Source organism: Culex pipiens, chromosome 1 (genome assembly GCF_016801865.2).
Source record: "Culex pipiens pallens isolate TS chromosome 1, TS_CPP_V2, whole genome shotgun sequence".
Taxonomy (NCBI): Eukaryota; Metazoa; Arthropoda; class Insecta; order Diptera; family Culicidae; genus Culex; species Culex pipiens.
The window spans coordinates 48574364-48596258 of NC_068937.1; the positions used below are offsets into that span (position 1 = coordinate 48574364).

General features: G+C 38.3%; 1 protein-coding gene across 1 annotated transcript in view; it reads right to left on the reverse strand.

Moving 5' to 3' along the window:
• LOC120416400 (corticotropin-releasing factor-binding protein) overlaps nt 1–15092 on the reverse strand; it is a 53905-nt gene extending 38813 nt beyond the window's left edge. The window contains exons 1-2 of the mRNA XM_039578146.2: nt 14462–15092; nt 5932–6255 (exon numbers count right to left, since the gene is read on the reverse strand). Of these exons, the coding sequence (XP_039434080.1) occupies nt 5932–5988 (57 nt within the window). The 5' untranslated portion in view covers nt 5989–6255; nt 14462–15092. The remainder of the gene's footprint in view (nt 1–5931; nt 6256–14461) is intronic.
• Nucleotides 15093–21895: the final 6803 nt, after the last annotated feature.

Consider the following 21895-nt stretch of genomic DNA (forward strand, 5'->3'; position numbering starts at 1 on the left):
TTGCCACAGCGATAGCCGGTTAGTAGGGACACCGAAGAGGTCGGGTTCAGGGATCGATCGGAGAGCGGTGCCGACCAAGACTTTTTCGAGAGTGAGTCGGGAGCCGTTACGTCGGCTCCAGAGCTGTCCATGGGTGTCGTTACCGACAGCACGACACGGTTAATCACCAGGGTTAGATTCGATGCCAGCGCGCGTTTAGTGCCAGGCCAGCTTTGGCCACGTGTTGGTGAAGGATTGGCGTTGGTCTGCTTGCTTGCTTGGTCGGTGTGGCTGAGCTCCAGGAGGAAGCCAGTCTCGCTCGGTTGCGGCGTTAGCCGCTGAGGTAGTGTACCAATGGAACCTAGTGTACCAATGGTGGAACCTGGAGGTTTCGCGAGTGCAAGTCCGTTAGTCTGCTTAGATAGTGTGAATTCCGTGTGACTCTCCACATCTAATCTTTAACAAACCACCACCACCACCATCTCCTTTCCTCGCGCCATTTAGTTCGAGGATGACACCGCTTGTCTTAACCGTCAAAGAAGATGCCCTCTCGACATGTCCGGTTCAGCAGATGCTCGAGCTGCCGATTCGGCAACGAGAGAAAAAGCCTGCCGGACGGGGCAAACAACGTCTGTTGTGCGTCCATCCGACCCGGTACAAAGACTGCAATCCACGGATACTACAAAGCTGACCGCGAAGGCTGCAGAACCTCTGCGGCCGGCTCGAAACTCAGAAAATCGATGGCAGGACCAAAAAGCCAACGCCAGCCAGCCGAACAAGCCCCCACGATTTTTCCAGATTGTCAGTTTATGTAAACAATTTTGGTTTGCCTAAGCCTACTTTCACTTGCCTTCTATAGGTTTTTTCCGTTGCGGCGATATCTTTCTGCGGCGATTAATTGGAGCGCAGGATTCTAATTTTTCTCGAAATTATTAATAACTCCATTTAGATTTGGAAATAATTGGGATAATTCTTCCTTCATTTTGTTGCATTGTAATGCAAGTGTGATTATCATAATTAGAAATATTAGTTTACAATCCTTGCAGAACCACCAACCTCCACCAAACTTTTTATTATGAAAAAGTCGTTTACGTCACATTGCAAGATAAGTCCAATAGAATTAAAAATTACGTTTACATGTTAAAATAGTGCTCAGATAGTCATTATTATGCATTTTCATGCAACTTTCGTCACTTAATAAAAAATGGAACTATAACATACAAAAAGTGTGAATTTGTTGACTTAGTTGTGGATTGTAAGGTTGCATTTATGGGAAAATCATGAAAAATCGGTACTTACATCTTTAAAAGGGCCCAACTCTAAAAATAGCCCGACAAAGATTTTCATGTTTCATCCAAAGGTGCTCTGGGGTCATACTGGTATATTTATCTTGAATAGATGTTTTTATTTTATAATAACGGTAATTTAGGGTAATTAGGGTAATTTAGGGTAATTTAGGGTAATGTGGAAAATCTGACTTTTCAGAAATATTTCGAGATTTTTTTCTCTGCCAGAAAGTTGTGGGCCATGCCAATCCAAGCAACTTTGTTGCCGACAATAAAATTTTATTTCGCAGTCTACCTCTTCTGAGCAATTCTCTACCAAAACCGGAAATGGATTTTATTTGTATTTTTTGATTTGGCTCAAACTTTGTGGGGGCCTTCCCTATGACCAAATAAGCTATTTTGTGTCATTGGTTCACCCATACAAGTCTCCATACAATTTTGGCTGCTGTCCATACAAAAATGGTATGTAAATTAGGATGTAACAAAAATGACTTTTTGGCGGGCATTCAGGGGTTTGTTCCGGTGGGCATACTGAGCCTAAATCCCAAATATGAGCTTGATTGGACGTAACAGGAGCTGGCGCTCCACCCTTCAATTTTAAATGGGATTTAACCCGTAAAAAAAGATTTTTTCAAAAATGACACTTTTTGAGGCATTTTGGCCACCAATGCGTTTACCAAAAACATCACTGGCGTGTAGGCCAGATCCTTGCGCATCTTTTAGTATATATAACATTGACATTTGGAGCACCCTGGAGCTCGGTACAGACCTTCTTTTGGTATATATAACATTGAAGTTTGGAGCATCCTGGAGCTCGGTACAGACCTTCAAAGTTTGGCATTTTTTTTCGAAAAATCGGTCCCAGCAAAATCAAATGGCGTCTCGGCCGTCGCAAGGTGCGACGCATATCTTTTTTGCCGGGGCCGATTTTTCGAAAAAATGCCAAACTTTGAAGGTCTGTACCGAGCTCCAGGATGCTCCAAACTTCAATGTTATATATACCAAAAGATGCGCAAGGATCTGGCCTACACGCCAGTGATGTTTTTGGTAAACGCATTGGTGGCCAAAATGCCTCAAAAAGTGACATTTTTGAAAAAATCTTTTTTTACGGGTTAAATCCCATTTAAAATTGAAGGGCGGAGCGCCAGCTCCTGTTACGTCCAATCAAGCTCATATTTGGGATTTAGGCTCAGTATGCCCACCGGAACAAACCCCTGAATGCCCGCCAAAAAGTCATTTTTGTTACACTCTAATGTAAATACTCAATCAGCTGTAACTTTTGAGTGAATTTTCTGATCAATTTGGTGTCTTCGGCAAAGTTGTAGGTATTGTTGAGGACTATTGAGAAAAAAAATAGGTACACGGAAAAAAATTGCTAATTTTTTAATCAACTTTTTTTCACAAAAACTCAATTTTCCAAAATACATATTTTTTTATTTTCGAGATTTTTTTATACACCCAAAACTGGCAGCGCTAGTCCGAGAGAATGATGGTCTCGAGTCGAGAGAATAGTGGTACCATTCACGGACGCAGAGAACACAGCTCGAGATGGGCGATAGAACTATTCTCTCGAGGTTCATTTGCAAAAAAAGTTCATCCGTCAAACAAAAAAACAAAACTGTCGACAACGGGAATCGAACCAGAGACCTTTGACAAACCAATCCTATGACTTAGCTGCCTCGGCCACCACAGCTTGGTGACCAAGGAGAAGTCAGAAGTCGATGTATGACACTTGTTGGAGATTTATTGATTCAACTAACGAATGAACTCATTTGTTATGATGGTGTGAGTTGGTACCATTATTCTATCGATTTTGGCACTGAGCCCTCAATAAATTTTGAGAGAACGATTATCTCGACTCTGAATTTTGGGTGTATGTTTTAAGGGACAATAATCCGCAACTTTTGAGCCATAGAGAAACATGGTCAAAAAATCTGCCGCCGAGTTATTAATTTTTGAAATAATAATCATTTTTGGAAAAAATCGAAATTTCATGCAAAAACAAATTTGACGATATTTTTTAATGCAAAATTGAATTTGCAATCGAAAAGTACTTTACAGATTTTTTGATAAAGTGCTCTGTTTTCAAGATATAGCCACTGAAAGTTTGATTTTAGCGAAATACTTGCAGTTTTTCGATTTTAAAAAAAAAAGTGACCATGAGTGACCATTTCAGAATTTTTTTTTTTGAAAAGTTCAGAAAAGATTAGAAAATTTGCTATAAAATTGTCTAAGAAACATTGAAGATTGGACCTCGGGTTGCGGAGATACAGCCGCTTTAAGAAAAAGAAACACGAAAATTGAAGTTTTCTAAGTCTCACCCAAACAACTCACCATTTTCTAATGTCGATATCTCAGCAACTAATGGTCCGATTTTCAATGTAAAAACATGAAACATTCGTGAAATTTTCCAATCTTTCCGAAAAAATTTTTTTGAAAATTTTCAAGTCAAGACTAACATTTTAAAAGGGCCAATCATTGAATATTACGCCCATTTAAAATGCTAGTCTTGATTTATTTTTTTTCAAAAAGTTACGTATTTTGGGAAATTGAGTTTTTGTGAAAAAAAAGTTGATTAAAAAATTTGCAATTTTTATTTCCGTGTACCTATTTTTTCTCAATAGTCCTCAACAATACCTACAACTTTGCCGAAGACACCAAATTGATCAGAAAATTCACTCAAAAGTTACAGATGTTTGAATATTTACATACCATTTTTGTATGGACAGTAGCCAAAATTGTATGGAGACTTGTATGGGTGAACCAATGACACAAAATAGCTTATTTGGTCATAGGGAAGGCCCCCACAAAGTTTGAGCCAAATAAAAAAAAACAAAAAATAAAGATGGTCGTTATCGGCCGTTTTCGTAGAGAGTTGCTCTTCTACGAATTATTTTGTCAATAGCATCAGAGCAAACTCTCAAAAAACACTAAATCTCAACCCCCCCCCCCCTAAAGTGTCCACGTGTTTTATGGATGGTCCCTTACGGAAAATAAATGTTATCTGAAAATTCGTTGCTCTACGCAAAATGCATAAACTGCAGCTTTTCAAGACTTTTCCAAATTTTGAGTGAGGATTGCTAACCCTTGAAAGTAAAACACGACAGTAATAAATTCAAAAATAAATAATAATAGGTATGGATGTTCAGTACTTGTTTGGTAACTGGGCTGCGAAAGTTGCTTAGTTACCAATTGCTGTTGAATTCAAAATGTCGAGGGGACAACCAATGCATTATGATTTCTTAATAAAATATAAAAATAAAAGTTACGTATTTACTTAGTCCAGGGTTTATTTTTCAAGTTTCCTTTGATTGTGACTTGAAATTTCACAAAAACTTAAAAAAAATGTTTTATTGTTTACACTTAATTTTTGCATGGATTGACCCCTCGGTAATTTTAGTTTGTTTTTTTGTTTTTTGACGTTTGTGTGTTTTTTCAGTTGGCTATAGCCCAGTTATCGAGCGCCCAGTTAAAAATCAGCCAAGTTACTGAACAAGTACTGTGCTCGGTAGCAATGAAGCAATATTTAACCTTTTTCTTCAGAAATTGCCCACGAATAGCACACCGACGGGCACAAAAGAGCACGGCCGAAAACAAATGTGCTCAAAATTTACATTTCATTACACCAGAAAAGTGGTAAAATTACACCTTTTCTCTGACATAAAAAAATGGATCCCTTCCCAGATGTAATATTAAACTGATTTTTTTACTGTGTATTATAAAAAATGTTAGCAGTTCAGTGAAAAAGAAAACATTTTTAAATTCAAAATTGCTTCACTAAAACAGAACCATCTGACAGCGTCACTCCTGCAATGTGTGATAAGAATTTGGTTGAAAATAGCATCACTGAAATAATGGGTGAATAATCCCACTGGAAAGACTACATTCAAGCGTCTCTATCGCACCCACTTTTGACCCTGAAATGCAGCCTGACAATGGCCTTTTAAAGCCTCTTCTCTCACATAATGCAAATTAATTCAAGCCCCACTTTCAACACAAACGTAGCGGGATACAGAAAAGCCAATAAAACCATTAGCGGGCCAGATTGGAACAGTGAAATTATGATGTATGAATTATATTTGCCACCGAAATCGTTAAAATTTTAGTGTGTATTTTTTTAAATCTTTCAAATATATTTAAACTGCAACAAAAACATTCATATTTTTCGACCCCATATTTATGGGCAGTAAAAGGCTGTTGACAACGAAAACAAACCCCGCTTCGAGAATGAATTCCTGAGTGGTTTCGCGGACACGCTTTTCGCGGTACTTTCCGGTAATTTTACACATCCTGATGTGGGTGAAAGCGTAAATGCGTACAATGTAAATTGCAGCCTACACCGAAAGGGACGGCACCATTGACGGTAAAATGGGGAGCTTACACGTGGGGCCCAGCTTGGATTCCAAATTTATGCTTAACCAAACAAAGGGGGGAGTTTGAAGTGTTGTCATGGGATAAATATTTTAGACTGTGATAGCTCTTTTAATAAACGTTGAAAATTCATTCTCAACTTCTTCTCAACGTGACAAATTGCATTGGAAAAAGCTTTTTCACTAGCTGTCACCCAAGTTAAAATAGTTTCCCTTATTTATTCTAAAAATGTTCCGGTACGAAAATTTTCAATAACATCCCATGAGACATTTCACATTCACACAAAAGGACTTACCTTCGCCTGGAAGCTGAGAACCAACACGTGGAAGCACAGAATTAGCACTCCTTTCATCGCGCGTGGAACCTGCTGTTTCTGCTGCTCTGTTCCGGTTCCGGTGGTGGGACTGTCCGTCGACTTCTGCAGCTGCCGATTGGGATCCCGTTGGGCACGGTTGTGACAAGAAAAACGACCTGTCCCTTTAGTTTTCGAGCTTCTGAGCTGTTGAGCTCTCAAAGGCTTGTACGTTGAGTTGTTGATCTAGGAACTTGACCGGCGGCCATTCGTCACAGAAAGCGGTATTTAGTATGCAGCGCAGAGGGGTCTCCTTCGGAGCAGGACCTGGTGGACAAACACACGGGTCAGCTTTAGGAGGGACTGTCTTTCGAATTGAATGCGTTGTTATGCTTCCCAGAGGTTGGTGGAAGTCATGGAAGTCTGCCTTAAATCAACTCAACAGATGAAAGCATCCTCCATGTTGGAGGAGGGAATATGATTTTTGTCTTGTTCCGGTTGTTGTTTTGTCGTTGTTTTTGCTTGGGTGATTAAGTTAGAGAGTAATCAAATTAGCACATGCCATTTTCGATTGTGTGTGCCTTGGGCAAAGCTTTCGCGTCAATAGAAAGTACATGTTTGGGAATCTAACAGAATAGCACTTTTGTGACTAATAGATAGCAATTAATGGAAAAATAAGGAAAAACACAATTTACACATAATCAGTAAGATCGAACTTGTATCAACATAGAACAACAAAAAAGCTATAATTATCTGCAAAAGTTGTTTTATTTTCGATGCCTTTAATTGGGTAATTTTCAAGTCGAATTTGATTTTCCTAAAAAATTACAATTATGTATAATTCCGTCAAATAATATTTAATTAAAAATATAGTCATTTTTCAGGAAAATTAAATTCGTTTTGACGGAATTACGTATAATTCCGTAAAATAATATTTAATTTAAAAATATTGTCATTTTTCAGGAAAATTAAATTTGTTTTGAAAAATTACCCAATTAAAGGCATCGAAAGTAAAACAACTTTTGCAGATAATTATAGCTTTTTTGTTGTTCTATGTTGATACAAGTTCGATCTTATTGATTATTTCGTGGTCTGATGAAGGGAGGATATAATTAGGTTGCATATTTATAATTGGAAATCAGTTCCAAAAGCTAGTGCATCGAATTGACCTTATTACTACAGTCAACTCTCAATATTTCTCCATCCTTCAATTAATGTTACAATTCTTTCATAAAGCAAATTTTCCTGATCAGTTTTTTTTTAACCTGATTCCTCTCTTCCTCAATGGTCCTTTCCATAACGGCACATGAAGAGTTAACTGAATTTTATACAAAGCAAAAAAAATTGCCACACTTTAATTCACAGAAAAAATATCATGGTAATATTATATCTGGGAAGGGGTACATCTTTTATGTCAGAAAAGGTGTAATTTTACCTCTGGAAATGTGTAATTTTACCACTTTTCTGGTGTAATGCCACTTTTTCAGTCTAAATTGAGGTAAAATTACATCATAAAAGAGGTAATATTCAACCTTCCAAAATTACAGCTTCCAAATTTACATTATTTTTTACTGTGTTTTTAAGCAAATTATACTCTTAAAAAGAGAAACAACTTTTGGAAAATAAATTACACGTCAAAACATTCTCAGAAGTTTGAATTACAATTTTGTGTTACAAATTATAAACTACAATACAAACATTTATTAGGATGTTAAAAAATAAGTTCAAATTGCCGGCATTTTAGGACATGATCTCCTGGGAGTGCAGTGTAAATGTGGTAGGTTTAATTTTGGAAGATTGAATATTACATCTTTTATGATGCAGTTTTACCTCAATTTAGACTGAAAAAGTGACATTACACCAGAAAAGTGATAAAATTACACATTTTTTCTGACCTAAAAGATGCACCCCTTTCCATATTTTTTTTTACTGTGTACTGACCACGAACCCAATCATAAACTTGATTAGTTGCAACAGGAGCTGACGATCCCGTTTTTTATACTTAATAAGATTTAACCCGAGAAATCAGTGCTCTTTGGGTTTCGTCATATTTAAGACATGATTCACTCATGATGTTTTTGAAATATCCAAACATCGTTAAGAAACCAAAAAAGAAAAAAAAAAACAAGAAATAAAAGCACCAATTTTACGTGTTGAATCCAGTTTTAACTGCTGTGACAAATCAAGCTAATGTGAAAAGAGATTACGCCCTGATATGCTCACAAAATTGGCTCATTTCATTACATCTTCAAATTTGTAGAAACAATGACAATGCGGTTATATTGTCTTGTGGTATTATTAATCCTCTAGTTATTTTTAAATAACATCACTAGGAAATAACTTTTCAATATATTGAATTGATTTTAAATGCATTTTGAATATTTTGATTACCCATGTCCGCATAAATGTCCCACATGCAATAATAGCATGCAAACTAAACTCATAAGGTTTTAGAAATTCATGAATAGGTAGAGGGTTATCAAGTTTTCTAGAACAAATTACTAAATATGATAGTTTTTCTAGGGACCATCCATAAATAACGTGGACACTTTATTGAAATTGAAAGCGGCAGTAGAAACTGTTTGAAAAAAATGAAATTGAAAATTTCTTCCAAAACCTGAAATGGATTTTATATGTATTTTTTTTATTTGGCTCAAACTTAGTGGGGGCCTTCCCAATGACCAAAGAAGCTATATTGTGTCATTGGTTCACCCATATAATTTTCGCAGCTGTCCATACAAAAATGGTATGTAAATATTCAAACAGCTGTAACTTTCTGATGAATTTTCTGATCAATTTAGAGTCTTCGGCAAAGTTGTAGGTAATGTTGAGGACTCTTTAGAAAAAATAAGTACACAGAAAACAAAATTTAGTTAACTTTTTTCTCACAAAAACTCCATTTCCAAAAATACGTATTTTTATTTTTGAGATTATTTGATTTGTTTTAGGGGTAAAAAAAACCGCAATTTTTGAGCCATAGAGAAGTATGGTAAAAAAAATCTGCCGCTTTACAGATTTATTGAAAAAGGGCTCCGTTTTCAAGATAAAGCCACCGAAAAATAGTTCCTAAAAATATTTTTGTTTTGAAAAGTTCAGTAAATTTGCTATAAAATTGTCTAAGAGACATTAAGGATTGGACCTCTGGTTGCTGAGGTACAGCGGCTGAATGAAAAGAAACTAGAAAATTCGTAAAATTTTCCGATCTTTTCGAAAATAATATTAAAAAAAATCAATACTAACATTTCAAAAGGGTGTAATATTGAATATTTGGCCCTATTAAAATGTTAGTCTAGATTCAAAAATTTTGAAAATATTGTTTTCGAAAAGATCGGAAAATTTCACGAATGTTTCATGTTTTAACATTGAAAATCGGACCATTAGTTTAAGATATCGACATTAGAAAATGGTGAGTTGTTTGAGTGAGACTTAGAAAACTTCAATCTTCCTGTTCCTTTTCCTTTCAGCTGCTGTATCTCAGCAACCAGAGGACCAATCCAAGGGTCCTGATTTTCGGTTCAAAGATCAAAAATCACTCAGTCATCGCCGAGCGAATCTTTGCCGACTGGAGCTCGCAACCAGTCGCGAGCGAACACTACACTCAAGCTGCCAGCGACTTGCTCAATCGCTTCTCCTAGTGACACAAATACTTCGTGAATTTCTTTGCCCACTCCGTCTGTCGATCCGAGTCACACACGAATACGTTCAGAGAGGAGAGAATCTAACAACATACCAGTTTGGCGCTCTTTTGATCTGCACTACCACAGTTTTCGGTAAATTTGTATTTGGCATGATGGAAATTGCTTGTAAATGTGTATTTGATGTCGTGTTATCAACAAAATTGCAAAACATGTTTGATAACTTAGATTTTAAGCAGTTTAATAACTGAGTACACTAAATCCCCTAAATACGCTCCCCCCGATTGCGCCTCCCCCGTTTTGCGCCCCCCGAATTGCGCTCAAACCCCGAAATAACGCTCCCCCCAAATAACGCTCTAATTGGCGCAAATCGGGGGAGCGTTATTGCAGGGTTTTTCGCGTAAAATGGGGTTTTCTTTTTAAATGTACATTATTTACATATAAATGAAACATTTGTATAAGAGGTCATCCACAAAACACGGATAAGGGGCCATCCATAAATCTGGGTACCCAAGAACTCCTGGAAGTCATGCCCTAGATATCTACCTGATCATCGGGGGTCTATATGGGTGTATTAACCATCGGTATAGCTTCAGGTAGCTTCAGTAAACCACGATGGAAACTCTGGGGTACATTGGATTGTTATGGGTCCTCCAGGAACTCCAGGGAGTTATGACCTAATGATCTACCTGATCAACGGGGGTTAATATGGGTGTATTAACCATCGGTTTAGCTTCAGGTAGATTCAGTGAACTACGATGGATACCCTTCGCCATGTTGGGTTGTTATGGGTCCTCCAGGAACTCCCGGGAGTTATGACCTGATGATCTACCTGATCAACGGGAGTCTATATGGGTGTATTAACCATCGGTATAGCTTCAGGAAGCTGCAGTGAACCACGATGGATTCTCTTCGCCATGTTGGATTGTTATGGGTCCTCCAGGAACTCCCGGGAGTTATAACCTGATGATCTACCTGATCAACGGGGGTCAATATGGGTGTATTAACCATCGCTATAGCTTCAGGAAGCTGCAGTGAATCACGATGGATTCCCTTCACCATGTTGGATTGTTATGGGTCCTCCAGGAACTCCCGGGAGTTATGACCTGATGATCTACCTGATCAACGGGAGTCTATATGGGTGTATTAATCATCGGTATAGCTTCAGGTAGCTTCGCTGAACCACGAAGGATACTCTGAGGTACGTTGGATTGTTATAGGTCGTCCAGGAACTCCTGGAAGTCATGACCTGGATATCTACCAGATCAACGGAGGTATATATGGACCTATAACAATCCAACGAACTCCAAAGCATCCATCGTGGTTCAGTGAAGCTACCCGAAGCTATAACGATGGTTAATACACCCATATGGACCCCCGTTGATCAGGTAGATCATCAGGTCATTTCTCCCGGGAGTTCCAGGAGGACCCATAACAATCCAACGTACCCCAGAATATCCATCGTGGTTCACTGAAGTTACCGGAGGCTATACCGATGGTTAATATACCAATATAGACCCCCGTTGGTCAGGTAGATCATCAGGTCATAACTCCCGGGAGTTCCTGTAGGACCCATAATAATCCAACATGGCGAAGGGTATCCATCGTGGTTCACTGAAGCTACCTGAAGCTATACCGATGGTTAATACACCCATATAGACCCCTGTTGATCAGGTAGATCATCAGGTCATAACTTCCGGGAGTTCCTGGAGGACCCATAACAATCCAACGTACCCCAGAATATCCATCGTGGTTCACTGAAGCTACCGGAAGTTATACTGATGGTTAATATACCCATAAAGACCCCCGTTGATCAGGTAGATCGTCAGGTCATAACTCCCGGGAGTTCCTGGAGGACCCATAACAATCCAACGTACACCAGGATATCCATGGTGGTTCACTGAAGCTACCTGAAGCTATACCGATGGGTAATATACAAATATAGACCCCCGTTGATCAGGTAGATCATCAGGTCATAACTTCCGGGAGTTCCTAGAGGTCCCATAACAATCCAACATGGCGAAGGTTATCCATCGTGGTTCAATGAAGCTACCGGAAGCTATACCGATGGTTAGTTCACCCATATAGACCCCCGTTGATCAAGTAGATTTCTAAGGCAAGACTTCCGGGAGTTCTTGGATACCCAGCTTTGTGGATGGTCCCTTGGCCGTGTTTCGTGGATGACCCCTTATATAAATTTTTCATTTATATGTAAATAAAGTACATTAAAAAAGAAAACCCCATTTTACGCCAAAACCCCGCAATAACGCTCCCCCGATTTGCGCTCAAACCCCGAAATAACGCTCCCCCCGTTTGCGCTCAAACCCCAAAATAACGCTCCCCCGAATTGCGCTCTCCCCCGGTGTGCGCCCCCCCAAAAAGAGCGCACATGGGGGATTTAGTGTAAAACAAAACCGATCGCAAACTATTTTGACTCAGCGACTGAGCGACATAGCGCAATCGGTCTTTCTGAACTATTCGCTGTACTACCCGATTAAAGTGAGAGGGAAAGCAAAGAGAGAGTATTGTGTAACGATTGATGTGGAAGCGACAAACGGTAGGAAACGGCCAGAGCAGTTTTTTGTCGCTTTCAATTTGTGGTCGTGAGTGAAAGAGTCGTTCTGGAGTAATCAGGACCCTTGGTCCAACCCTTAATGTCTCTTAGACAATTTTATAGCGAATTTTCTGAACCTTTAAAATTTTTTTTTTATAAATGGTCGCTCAAAGTCACTTTTTTTAAAAACCGAAAAACTGCAAATATTTCGCTGAAATCAAAATTTCGGTGGCTATATCTTAAAAACGGAGACCTTTATCAAAAAACCAGTAAAGTACTTTTAGATTGCAAATTCAATTTTACACGGAGAAAAAAGAGTTCTCAAAATCGTGAACAAGCGTTCATGAAAATGGGAACCACGAACAAAATGTTCAAATGCCATGGTACGTTTTTCAAAATCGTACTATGGGATTTGAACACTTTGTTCGTGGTTCCCATTTTCATGAACGTTTGTTCACGATTTTGGGAACTCTTTTTTCTCCGTGTGCATAAAAAAGCTAAGTTAAAGAAAAATATATAAAATTTCGATTTTTTTCCAAAAATCACTATTTTTACAAAAAAAAATCATAACTCAGCGGCAGATTGTTTGACCATACTTCTCAAAAAATGCGGATTTTTGTCCACTAAAACATATCAAAAAAACTTGAAAATCAAAAAATTAAAATTTTGTGAAATTGAGTTTTTGTGAGAAAAAAGTTAATTAAAAAATCGGCAAATTAAAAAAATGCCAAATCAACTAAATGGTGCAGTTTAATTCAAAACTAAAATGCAAGGCAAGTTTGCTGTATTTCCATATGGAACATTTATGCGAACATGGGCAGTGTTCTGGTGTATGCTGCATATTACAACTTTTTTGTTGAAATGATGATATCATGGCTAGTAAATTCCATTTTAGTTCACCTTTCCCATTAGACATCAATCAGAGTCATGCGAAATCAATTTCAAAAAATATTTTCAACGGTCGAAATCAGGCAATCAGAAAACTAAAATTGTAATGATTTCATTATTAACATGCTTGAAAAAAAAAGTATCTTTCATTTAACAAACAAATCAAAGGAAAAAAAAATCTTCTTGATAAGGAGAGAAAATAATTAACAGGAAAACATAACAAAATTATTTATGACCAGGAATCAAATTTTCCAATCATATTCTTAACATTCTGAAGCCCAATTATTTTTCCGTGTTAAAGTCGAAGAAAAATTTGAATTCTTTTGTTGATTTTTTCTTGATTCACTTTTGTTTTTTTGAATGACGTATGGACACTTAATTTGATAAATTGGAAATTTTGGAATCAAAGAGATTAAGATTTTTTAAACAACCCGAATTTCACAACAGCAAAATGTCCTTTTTTGAAACTTGTAAATTACCTGCAACAATTTTAATACAGATAATACCTCCATCATAAAAATAAAGTATAGCTAAAACAACCTAAATTACCGATTTGAAAAAAGGAAAACCGGGGCACTTTTTATTTCAATACTGCAGGATTGATATGGAAGAAAGAACAAAAATAATTGATGTGGAATAACCAATTTTAAGGGTGCACAGCAACCAAGGAAGTTGTTGTCTTCTTATGCCAAAATTGACAAACTTACGGACCCAATCCTGCACAAATCTGATTGTAAAAACAGGCAAATTTTGTTGTAAATCACTTAGTAGACAGTACTTTAGGGGATGAATAAAACATTATATCGATAGTTCCCGTAGTTTCGAAAATACTAAAATATCGGTAACAAAAATCTTGGTGCAAAAGCTCTTGTTGATGTGCTCCGTTAATGCTGAAAAATCTATTACAAAACTGTTACTCAAGTATGTAAATGCTTATTAAATAAATAAAAATTAATCATCAACAAGATTGCATGGACAAAACATCAAGTCAAAACAATCTATAAATATTACACATAAAAAAGAAACAAAAAAAAATAAAATCTAAGAAAACTCCGCCATCTGAATTCCTAAAATCAAGAACCCATTGAGTAGTAAAATAAGTTCAAAAACAATCCATCAAAAACTAATTTTCCCAAAATCCACAACCGTCACGACTCTCAACCCTCCCTTCTTGCTATCAAAAGTCACTCGCAAACAAATCACTTTTCCGCCAAAAACGAAAGTCAATTTGGTCACTGGGCCAATCAGCAAACAATCACAAATAGTCCATCACTTCGGCGACCCAAAAAGTTAACCAGAGCGCCCACGCAAGGCGTTCCAAAATCTGATTTCCGCTTTTTCCACACTCCTTAAGTCAACAAAGAACCCGGAGTCGAATGCCCCTTCGGGGCAATTCCGAAGAGTTCTTCCACCAACCTCCGCACTGGGCAAACTTTCAACGTTTAGTTACACTTACAAACGATTTTTCGCCGAAGAAGACGAAGATCCTGGTACAACTTTGACTTTGTATAATTAATTAGTAAAGTCAACAAAGCCACTGCTGCAGCAGCAGCAGCTATTTCCGTCACTTCCGGTTTCAACGAACTCACTGCTGACCATGCTCTCTTCTTCGGCCAGGCTTGCACTTGTCTCGCTAATCTTGATGGAAATCACTCGTCTATCAGGATTTTCCCTCACTCCAAGAAAAGAGGTAATCCTTAACGGAAAACGGTCCCACGCGGCCACTTGTCTGCTCGACTAAGCAAATCTCTGATTTTTGCCTTTAATCCTTTCAGAAGCCACTTGGTGCTTCAAAGAGCAGGAAGACCCCAGACCCTCTTCAAGTCTTCACTCAAAGCCGAAGAATCTTCCTATCCCCTTAACAGGTACTGGTACTGAAGAACTGCACTGAATCAACAGTCGCGTCCACCCACAAGCACACACACAAACAAAGCTCACTTTCCCTTAAACGCAGTTAGTACAAGCAGAAGAGACCCTCACTCTTGGCACAGGTTCAGGACTCCAAAGACCATGTGCAAACACACGGCAGCACAACCCGTTGCGCTGAAGGAAACGACTCGCCGACGAATGACGGTATTTGATGTTGGCTTTTCCGTTTTTATATTCTTCCCCCCCAATCCAAGCACAGCCGAACAAACTCAGCACCAGAAGCGAAAGCGCGCGAAAACACAGTTTCGAAAACCGACCGCCAGGACGGCGCCACCTGTGGACGAGGAGAGAGCGCATCGGACTCTCGAGTTGGAGTCGAAAGGGAGGAAAAACTTGCGATGGCAAACGGACTGGCAGCAGGCTTTGGAAAGCATGGTTTTGCGCGCAGTCACTCCCACCTAAACGACTGGCAGTTGGTTTTTATGGCGCGGGAAAACGATGCCTTGGTAGATGCATCGGAATGGGGTTTCCCGCCAAGTTGGAAAGTGCTGGCAGAATTTTGACTGAATAACGTCATGATTCGAAATCCGGACACTTAGTACCATATTATTTTGGTTATAGCTGGCAAAAAATCATGTAATAAGTTGGAAAAGTAGAAATATCATCAGGATTTAGTATAAACAGTCAGTTTTAAGAGAATGCATGCAAAATATGTCTTTTCTAACACTTTTTTATCCGAATTTGAAAATTAAAATGACTTGTTGTGCTTTGAATCCCGGACACTGTTGAAAGCTGATTCGAAATCCGGACAGTTTTGCTTCGAATTCCGGACACTCGATTTTGCTTATGAATCGCACAAATTTGGACTGAAATATTAGTGAATGGCTTTCTTTAGGTCTCAAATAAGCTGTTAACATCAGAACAATCGATAGTTTATATAAAAATTTGCTAGAATTTAAGGAAATCAAAAACATAAATTTCTGCTTTGCCTTCCCGGTGCTTCGGACGCCTATGACATATTTCAGTTGAAATGTTTCGCATTTTTGGTAAACTTATTATTTTTATTTTATTTAATTGTTTTGGCATTAACTATAGCGCTCAAACAAACTTTAAATGAAAGTTGATGTTAGAATTCATCAAATAACACAGTTTTGACATTCATAATGCGAACTTATATCCAAATAATTGATAAAACAAGTTGAAGTGTCCGGGTTTCGAAGCGTCCGGGAATTCGAATCATGACGTTAGTGGTTATGAGGAGCACCAAGAGACTCCATTGGACTGGACTAAGTTAGTAGAGATAATTAATCATTAATCTCTAGAAGACAAATAGACATAGAGAACACAGATCGAGATGGCTGAGAAAATTTTGCCCTCAAGTTCATTTCCAAAAAGTTCACCCGTCCAAAACAAAAGAAAAACAAAAAGTAGTGACTACGGGACTCGAACCAGGGACGTCAGCTCGTCAGTGAGGAGTTCGAGCGATACTGTGACAGCAACGGCATCCTCCACTTGAAAAGCCGCCGTTCCTCATTCGCAGTCCAACGGGCTTGCGGAAAGATTCATTGCTACCTTCGAGAGGTCGCAGAGCACTACAAGGCTGAAGTACTTTTGGGCAGACCACTCCGGAAATCGCTCGACTCGCTCAAGCCACCAACCCATTTCCAAAAGATCGAGAACAGCAAGCAGGCGAAGCAGGTCAATCAGCAATAGAATTTCAAGGCCAGGCACTAAATTATCTAAGAATTTATGAAAAATAATTCGTGTGATAAGTTTTTGCCTTTCTTACAAAAAAGGTACCGTGAACCGGTGTAACATTGATAGCCGGGGTAACTTTGATAGGTTTAAGATTTTCCCGTAAAATGAAAAGTTGAAATTTAATACAACGTTTGCATGATTCCATACCATTCTGCTTTTGTCCCAACAACAACAAAAAATATAGGTGAAAATTTAAATTTTCATCGAAAAAACTTGTACAATTGAATGTAAAGTATTCAAAAACATAAAATAACGTTTACATTTGTATTTTACAGTGGACTCTCTCGTTGTCGATATTGAAGGGACCGTCGAGAGCGGGAGTTAAAAATTATTTTCAACTTTCAACGGAACGAATAATCAAAGCAATCTATTTGAAGGGACTGAAAAAAATTATTTACAGCTATATCAATATTAGTATCGAGAAGATCGACAGCCAGATAGTCCACTGTATTTTATTTTTCAAACAAGGCACTTCTAGACTTTTGGAAAGTTTTGAATTTTTAAACCATAGATCGCAAAAAGATATAAAACTTCTGGAAAAGATATTTTGCAAATTTTTGAAAGTAGCATAACAGTTATTATATATAAATTATTTTGTGAAACTTTTTGCTTAAAAATTATGAAAGTTGGGCATCAAATTTGAAATAAAGTTTTTTTACCCACCTTGACCAGACTTGATAAAGGTTTGTATGGGCCTTCGAATAATCAAATCACGAACAAAAAAATAATTTTTGATTTCTTTTTTTTTTTCTTACTTTTAATATGAATATTGAATTCTACGACCCCATTTAGGTAAAATTTGAATGATTCAATGCCTTGAAAATAATCAAATGTTTTTTTATTATTATTTCATCACCGCCATTTTGGCAGCCATCTTGGATTTCGAAATTCTAAATAACTTTAGAGTTGTTTTGGGGTCATGAATAAAATAGACAATCAAAAGACAACGAAAAAATCACAATATTTTATTATGTTGTTCTAAATGAAAAAAATACCCTTCTGGGTTATTGCAGATTCGAAAGTAGATTAAATTTTCCAGTAAATAACAAGTCCCAAAAAAAAAATTTTTTTTCCATTTTGTCCATCGTAAAACGGCTTTGTTTACAAATGGCGCTCAGGACCTATTGCAAACTAACCCGAGATTCATAAAAAAATGATTCTATTGTGAAATGGTCTTGTCTCTTTAATAAAAATGTCACCAACTGTCCAGCTACCACAGCCCTGACAAAAAGTCACACATTTTGCCAAGCTTCCCTGCACCGTGCGGTACACGCGGTTCACTTGTACAGTCATCCCAAATATTCGGAACACCCACAAATTCGGAACACTTTTGTGATAATTTGTCAATAACATGACAAATGCAACTCCTACTATTTTTAGGACCTTTATTTGGACATTCTCTTGCAATTTCACTAGTAAAATTAATACTTTTTGACCAAAAACCTCATTTCAAGAGTGTTTTATCCAGAGCAGCAAAACACTGCCTCCAAATTGCCTGTTCCATAATTGTGGGATGTTATTGTGCCTCCCACAATTGTGGAACACCTGAATTTAACTAATATTTTCACAAAAATAGTTATCAAACCATTCATAAAACATAACTATGCTTGAGTTTCGTTGGTTTCAGGGCCTGAAGTCAATATTTTGTAAAAATTGTGTACTCATGGAGAGAACCAAAGTTTGTTTACATCCGTAAGAAAAAAGTGTTCCGAATTTGTGGATTTCAAGGGTCAAAGTTTTTCTTCAAAAACTTGATATAAAAGTTAAAATTTGCAGTTGTTCGATACATCATTTGAAAGATCGCAAGAAAAGCTTTCAAATGTAGGTAAAAGCGAATCATTAAGTTCAATTATCGATTTGCTATGATTTTTTGAGCATTGGCCGATCTGTAAACCGTTCCGAATATGTGGGATGACTGTACCTCGGTTTTGCTTTGCGCCTGCTTTGTTCGGTTTACACCCGTACCCGACTCTCTCGAGCCGAGGGTAGGGGAAAGTGGGGCAAGTGTAACAAGCTAAGGAAATGCTCGTTAAAACCCATTAAAAACATTAATTAATCAGTTGGATTTTTTGATAACCATCTTATTCAAGGATATTCAAGGATTCTTTGATAAACCAAGTTTCTAAAAAATCCTGTTTTGTACCATAAAAAAATATTTTAAAATAATTGATTTTCCGTACGTTCTTCTCAACTAGTGGGGCAAGACGAACAACCCGTTGGGGCTGTAACCTTTCTCAATGTTCCATCTGGTTTAAACGAAAAAACACGGTAAATTTGAACAACTGAAACATTAAATCCCTTTCCCATTCCTTTCCATTAGCTGGTATGGAGCCCTTCATGAGATAATATTAAATTAAAAAAAAACACCTATATCTGGCTATAAATATTAATAAACGATAAGTTGATCCACCCGATCCTAACCCAAATGCCAGCTAGAAATACCCCCCAACCTTACTCCTCCAATTATGCCCGCTCGACCAAAACGTCACCGTGACAGACGTCGCTTTGGGTGGAAAAAGCACGTGACGACGGCCACGACGACGAGGAGGAGGCCGCGGAGTATATAAGCGCCGTCGTGCGAATTAATCAATTGTCACACGCTTCTCGACTTTTGACTAACCTGAGTTTTATTTTAACCTCGGCTAGGTAATCTTTTAAACGTACATAGCGCGGCAAGTATTTCGGGATCTCCCGGGTGTACGTATCACCCCGTACGCGATCAAAAGTGACTCCAGGTTTGCGGTCGGAGTTCGGAGTCCCCAAACGGTTTGAAGCCCCGAATTCTGCTTTCGCACCACGTGGGCCGAGGACGTGATCATCGCAGGGTCCAGCTATCGACGCCATCCAGCATCGGGTCCCCCAACAGCCAAGCTCCGCAGCCGACTCGTTACTCCACCCAGCAGAGTGCACCAAAACGACGAACGTCCGTGAATGTGCACGTTTCCTGGAGGATCGTTCGGTGTGTGTGCCGCCGCTAGGCTTCCGGTTCCGTCGTCGCTGGAGGACATCCGGTCGGGCCGAGGGTTCGTCGTCATTAAGGGCGTGAACTTGCCCTCCACCAACGAGTCCGTAGGAGAACAACGCCACGTTCTCCGAGTCAGTGGACGCAGCTGACCGGATCAAAGGACTGTGGACAGTCCGTAGGGCTGCACCGTTCTGGATCAACGTGGTGAGTCTGTAGGGGCCAGCCAACACCCCGAGTAAGTGGACGCCACCGGCAGCTGTCTCAACACGTGGGCTGGGACGTGACTGAACGTCGCCCAGGATCGCCACCACGTGTACCAAAGACCTCACCCGGTCGGGTTGGAGGCCAAGCGGGCCCGCTTGACGCCGTTGCGGCTGACGTGGAGGTCGAGCATGTAAAGTTGGGTGAGATTTCCCCCCCCCCCCCCTTCCTCTCTATTCTGTAAAATGTTTAAATATAAATCCCATTTAGTACCACTTAATTCTCTATATTTTTTCTAACTTCGGTTAGATATGACCCTGAGAAACCTTTAAGTAGTTTCAGGGCAAGAGGAACAATGCATGAAACAACATGTTAATTTGCTAACAATTGAACTGTTATCACTTAGACACATCAGATTAGAATGTATTTGAAACGTTACTTTCATTTTTAGATGAAATAATAATATTTTACTAATATTTTGATCGTTTTTACGAAAAAATCTAATTACTTAGATGATAAATAGTAAATTTTCATAATATCACTATATTTTGTATGGACAATTTTTTTAAACAAATGTTTATCAGTTTTTCAATACTTTTATGTATTTATTTCGCAATAAAATATGTTGTTGCAACAATTCGTAATTTTCCCATACTTAAAATCGATATGGTACACTTGCCCCACCCGAACAAGGTATTTTAAAAGCTCTCAACAAAAATAACCAAATGATAAACCATACTTTATAATAAATGCAAATCATTGGAAGGGACACTACTGATCTAGGAAAAAATGAATTTTGATAAAATGAACTTAAAATCGAACCCCTTAGTCTTATTTCGGTCTTTCCAAATGTTATAAGAAAACGAAGGATTTAAAAAAACACCATTCAATCTTGTCCCGTGGCGTTTACGTCGTATTGGCGGTTATGTGGTAGTAGAATTAACTAATTGCATTGCTAGTAACAATTCCTCATATTGGAAATATTGAAAATTGTAAGAATAACGATCGTACTAGCGATTTTTCCTCTTGCCCCATATGGTCGTCTTGCTCCACTTTTCCCTTTTTTTGGTTCAACGTACCAGCGCACCACGACAATCTCGGCTCGTCACCTCGGTTGTGTGTCTGGCACTCACCCGAGGCATGAACCCAGCGTATGAACCATGGTGCTTCACTCGGTACGAGCCGAGGTACGTGCCGTGGTACGCCCTGGCGGTACAAACCGGGTTCAATACCACGGCGCGTACCGAGTGAAGCACCATGGTTCATACGCTGGGTTCATGCCTCGGGTGAGTGCCAGACACACAACCGAGGCGACGAGCCGAGATTGTCGTGGTGCGCTGGTACGATGAACCAAAATACCAACACACAATGGGTTCAGACTGTCGCATGGGAAGCTTGCATTTTGCACTTAGTTTGTGATAAAAAAACCACTCAACAAAAGTCAACACTACTTGTCTGCTAGTCGGAGAAGGTGTGGTGTTGCACTTCAAAAAGATTTCACAAATAATGGGCATACTTTGTTCACAATTCACGATAAGAGTGCGTTTTATACAAATAAAATATCAAAATTCTATTTAAAAACTTCTATAACATTTGAAAAAATGTCTTATTTTAAAATAAGTATTGACATTTCAGGCTTCTCTTGAAAACACAACTTTCAATTTAAAAAAAGTTTTCGAACACAAATGAGCAGTTCTCTACGGAATCGGTCTTTTTTCTTTAATTTTTATTTTTGTATTTTTTAATCCGGGTGAAACTTTTTTGGTGCCTTCGGTATGCCCAAAGAAGCCATTTTGCATCATTAGTTTGTCCATATAATTTTCCATACAAATTTGGCAGCTGTCCATACAAAAATGATATGTGAAAATTCAAAAATCTGTATCTTTTGAAGGAATTTTTTGATCGATTTGGTGTCTTCGGCAAAGTTGTAGGTATGGATATGGACTACACTGAAAAAAAATGATACACCGTAAAAAAAATTTTGGTGATTTTTTATTTAACTTTTTGTCACAAAAACTTGATTTGCAAAAAAACACTATTTTTAATTTTTTTTATTTTTTGATATGTTTTAGAGGACATAAAATGCCAACTTTTCAG